Consider the following 5,494-nt stretch of genomic DNA (forward strand, 5'->3'; position numbering starts at 1 on the left):
CAGAATACACATCCTGTTTGGAGGTCAAATGGCACTGCACATCAGACCAAAAACACCATACCAACAGTGAAGTTTGGAGCCATTCCACATTATTACAAATAACTTCATTTCTGGACATTTATGGTTTGATTTCTTTGTATGTATGGATCACTTGGGTTGTTACCAACATCTGGTGAAAATTTCATGTCATTAGCACCTCTAGTAATATATTTACTGAGAAAAATGGTGACYTGTTCAATACTTATTTTACCCGCTGTACATACATATATTATGCAGAACATAGAAACAAATACAAAATCCAAATTTATTGTCACATATTCTACCTTTTTAACCTCAACTCTTTGGGTTGTATTCTCAACTGTCAATTGGCTATTTGCTTTAGTGAAAAATTTGATACATTTTTTAAGCAATTGGATGATTTCACATGTCAAAAACAACAACTTTTAGTAGAATACAGAAATAACATATTAAGGCCACCATGTGTAAATAAAATCAACATTTTTTAGGATCAAACTACTTAACTGCATTAAATGCATGCATTTGTGCATCTCAGGAAACATACAGACCTTGAAGACTTTGTGTGATTATCCCAGTATAGGACACTGTAAAAAGCTTCTGCTGAGTGACAAGCAGAGGACAGCATTTCATCTAGCTGCTTCAACCTGGTGACGACCGAAGGGAAAAACAGACAATTACAAAGTCTGTAAAACCAATATCAAATATATTTCATCTTATGATGCATAAATGTCATGTACACAGGATACACACAAGCCATACTTTGTGAAAAGTTCAAAAGCTAAATTAGAGTAAACATGTGCACAAGCCRCCAGATAGCATGTGTGGTGCACAGGCAAGTTCTTATTAACTACACGCACACACCCAAACTACACTTCAGCTGAAATTACCATCAAAATGATCTTACACGTCTTTGACTTCCAGCATGGCCTCCTGCTTGGTGAGGTTCACATCCTGCAGGTCTCGGCGGTGCACAGCATGATAGTGCCTCTTCTGGAGCTCAGCTTCAGAAGTTCTGCCCCCACACCTGTCCTGCAGGTAGCCCAGGGCAGCCGGAGCTGATACCGTAAGCACGCTCACTGTGAACCAGCCGACTGATACCAGAGAGGCAGGCAGAACAACAGCTTAATAAATTATTAAAATGCTTTTTGTAACATCACGGTACAGCTGAATGACTCATACCTTCAGTAACTGTGCAGAAGAAGACATTCAGGAATACACAAACAAGCAGAGAGCACAAAGGCATCTTCCATCTGAGTGACAAAAAACAAACAACAATGAATATTTCAAGTTAAACTTGATTTCTGACATTTTCTACTCGAGTTAATACAAAAAAAACAAAACAACAAACAAAGCAACAAAACAAAAAACACACACATACACACCCGAGTAAAAAACGAATGACCTCCACTGCATCTACAACCGGTTCTAGATACAGAGTCATTCTCTTGTAGGACACCACCATGTTCAGGAGGTCAAAATTTGGTGCACAGCGAGGGCTTCCCAACTCAGACACATCRGGAGACCCAGGAGTGTCCTTACAGAACGTCTGTACCAGATCCCCCTCTTGGACCGATCCAGTGCTTTGAGTTGCCATCTCTGTGCAAAGAGGGGAAAATTAAACATTAAAAGGTGAACAAAGTTATACCCTCTCTGGGCAGGATGAAACCAAACTTTTTTCTTATGTTTGACAGTAAGAATTTCAAATGTTCAACCAGTGAGGGCTGATCAGGCATTTTACTGTGCTTTAATCCTGTGCCATATGTAGAAACTATTTAATGTGTCATACAWTTACCATATTTATTCATGTATAATACGACCCCCACTTTTTGAGCTTAAAAAGCATAAAAAATTAATCCTCAAACTACCTCCAATTTCATACAGACTTCATGATTTTTCAGCCTTTGCAGTCTTAATATGTAATCAGTAAAACGATCATTGGACTGTTCATTTTATTTTAACAACAAATGTACTAAAAGGTATTTTGACAACAAATATATATCAGCTGTAGCAGCATCATATGAATTCTGGTATTTTACACATAGTCCACCAGGAGGCGCCAACACAAAAGTCAGAGACTTCACATGAGATTTGGGCCATCTTGTGGGGGAAAAGCAGATTACTTCCTACCCACGAGCGCCCCCTCTGGTAGGGAAACTTTTTTCAGGTATACAAGCTTTTTCAGAACACCGGTAGACGGCAGCCATTACAGATGAACATGTTTGTTGTTGTTCCAGCAGTCGCTCAGTCACACGCTAATGTCATTAGTTTGTTATCATTACTAAGGTGCAGGACTGTTTTTTTTTTCACATCATGTCACCTGCCTGGATCTGTTATTATCTCGCTCTGAAGCACGGAGGAGTGTCAGAGGTAAGCTCGCTTCAACTGCTTTTTACGACGCGGTCTCATTTCCGGACTCAGGCATTTTGTGAATGAAGCCGATATTTCAGTTAAAATACCTAAGTAAAAATATTTATCCAAGTATAGTACTACCCCCCAACTTTATGGATGATTTTATGGATTTCATTTTACGTATTATACTTGAATAAATATGGTAATCACTTTTTAAAGGGGTGATATTATGTATTTTCAATTCTATACCACAATCAAGTAACTATGTTACCTTCAGTTGTTGTGAAAATGCTGTTTATATCAAAAATACATTTGAATTTGCATCATAGCCCAAATAAACACCTTGAAATAATCCTCTGTCTCTTTAAGAACACCCTACTGTTTCCAACACTCCCACTTCAGCACATCTTCACAACAAAGCCTCAGAGGGAGGGGGGCTCTGTGGGGCGGAGCTTTGTACAATTAGGCGTTGCTTTGCACCAGCAAGTGTTTAGGAAGCTCCACATGGCTACCACAGGAGATTCAAAAATGTCTCTAACATGCATAAATGAGTCAAAGAAATACTCTGGGTATGTTTTTGATGAATGACATTATAGCATAGCGTTGGGCAATATTGGCAAATAAATTAATCACGATTAATTGTGGTATTTAGCCGATAACGATTAATTTGACGATTAATCCCCCGGAGTCCCTGGACACCCTTATGTCCTGGTCACATGACCATTTTATAGGGAGAAAATTGGCTCTTCGTAAAAATCTGTTCAAATTTGTGTCAAAATTACAGACTTCAGGCTATACATCAAACTTTAAATTGTGTTGATAGATAAATAAAATTGCACAACTTTTTTAATGTTTGTTATATTTGAAGCAGAGCACCAAACGGTTAGTCTGTCGGGTGGCATTAATCGTATTAATCGTCAAGTATTAATCGATTAATGTTTTTCTGACGATTAATTGCACACGATACGATTATGCCCAACCCTATTATAGCATCAAACTCAAAAAGGTTGATTYTGAATATTACCCTCATCCCCTTTAAAAAAAAAAAAAAGCGTGTGGGACGTTAAATTTTAAAATGACATGCTCACAACATTGATAAAGGGTATAGCAMTACAAGCAGTAGTTGATACTATCACATCCAGCAGAGGATAAAGTCACAAGGCAGTGCAGTGGGACACAGTAGTGCACTGGTTGAAAAGTTGGTATGATTGGATTTAGTTAAAATATGATGAATAAATGCATTAATGGGTCCAATGAAGAAAAGATACAAAATAGAATCCCACAGAGTGTTTTATGAGCAACAACAAATAATGGTTTTGAATAGAAAAGCCCTAAAATGTTGCCAAGCTGCGAACTAGTAAAGGTATTTTCAATAACTGAAAAATTCTGATATCCAGATTATGTTGTAAGTCTTCCTCTTTCAAATGGTGCAATGAAATCCTCGTTATGCTTAAAAAAGTTTTCCCAATCAACAGGACAAATCGAGACAAATCTCTGGATTTGCTCGAATCAGGATTTGTGTCTAAATGCAGCTTAAAAAGGTCAGGAAGCTGAGCATTGGTCAAATGCAGTTTTTTTTTAAGTTGTTGTTGAGAAGAAGCAGAAAATTTCTAGAAACTTTCCATCCACAGTAAGTCAAGTTGGGGGAAAAAAACAAACAAAATAATTCAAATTGAAAAATTTCAATGGACGATATAAGAATTAACTAAAAATTGAGGGTAAGTTACCCAAACTGTCCAACATACAAATAAAAAATATTTGTTTTGTCACAGGTGTCGTAATGAGTTAACGCAAAGTTTATTAATCTATTAAGTTCAATAACATAATCTGCACATGATAACATCACTGTCACAACCACACATTTACAGAATATTTAACCCATTGTTAAGGGTTTTGTTTTCTTTTTTTGACATTTTGATTTTTTTCAAAAAAATGGTTGTTCTTTACATTATGTTTTTTGTGATTGTATTTATATAAAAATCATATTCTTTTGTAAATAACATTTCACAGAAAAATCATTTACAACTCAGTCTGAACAAAACTTCCTACATGTTTTCATCTGTCCCTATATAGATGACAGTTATTAATGTGTAGGTGTGGCACCTCTGCATACAGCAATGAAACCTGGTTTTAGTCAAAAATAATATTTAGTATAATATACAATAAAACGTGGTTTTAACTATATTCACCATTAGGACAATCTTCTTAATTCCCTGTGATTTCTGTCATTTCTTATACTTGTTACACAGAATTATATTTCATTTGTAAGATTAGGTTGTTGTGTTTTTGGTCTGTGAATCTGCAGAAATGATTGGACTTTCTCATCAAAAGGGTGCAAGAAAGTAAGAGCTTTACAGAAGAGCTGATGCTGATTAGACTGACAGAATCACAGCCTTTTTTTTTTAAAAAAAATATATATAAACATGAGCAGTATTAGTGGTTATTTAGGTGTCTAATATTCCTAACACTGTTGAATTTTGTGTTCGTTATAATTCATGTACTTTTAGACCTACTAAGCAGCTGATCTGTTTTCTATTATATTTATAAGAGGCAACATTTTACAAATGATCTGATCGATCTCACAGTAAAGTAAAATATGAACAACTTCATGAAGCACAAAGTGAGAAACATGTTTATACAATTAGTCCTGTTTGCTGCTTTGGCCCGAGAAGTCAAACAAGGTGAACTCCAAATCTTATGTAACATTAACAGCATTTTAGAGTTAAACAGAAACCATCAGCCGGATATGAAGAAGAAGCCTTACTCTGCGGTGACTGAGTCCGACAACAGTAAAACGCGGAGGCGCCGAGAGGAGCTCAGGCGAAACTAACGAGTCCCCCTGACATCCTGATGAGACCGGAGGAAGGAAGAGCCTCCAAACTCAACCCTCCCGGCCAACATGACCGTAAACAGCCTGTCAGCGGCRCCGCAACACGGTCCGGGCGGCTCCGGTCACAAAAACTACCTGTACGGACGACCACTGGATGAAATAAATGGTTTGGTGTTTATAAACGCAGCTAGCTAAGTTAGCTTCGCTGTTGTTCAGAGAACGTTCGCTTCCTGTCAAATCCAGGACGATTAATTGATGCCAGACAAAATAAGGGGAGCGGCTGAAAGCAATCGATCA

General features: G+C 37.2%; 1 protein-coding gene across 1 annotated transcript; it reads right to left on the reverse strand.

Moving 5' to 3' along the window:
* Positions 1-566: 566 nt before the first annotated feature.
* On the reverse strand, positions 567-5,426 carry LOC106531107 (protrudin; the record flags this gene model as incomplete). The annotated part of the gene is given in 5 exon segments (XM_014026875.1): positions 567-662; positions 923-1,109; positions 1,198-1,268; positions 1,401-1,614; positions 5,132-5,426. Coding segments are annotated over 4 exon segments (566 nt in total), but the record flags the coding sequence as incomplete, so codon positions are not given.
* Positions 5,427-5,494: the final 68 nt, after the last annotated feature.

Source organism: Austrofundulus limnaeus, unplaced genomic scaffold, assembly GCF_001266775.1.
Source record: "Austrofundulus limnaeus strain Quisiro unplaced genomic scaffold, Austrofundulus_limnaeus-1.0 Scaffold597, whole genome shotgun sequence".
Classification (NCBI taxonomy): domain Eukaryota; kingdom Metazoa; phylum Chordata; class Actinopteri; order Cyprinodontiformes; family Rivulidae; genus Austrofundulus; species Austrofundulus limnaeus.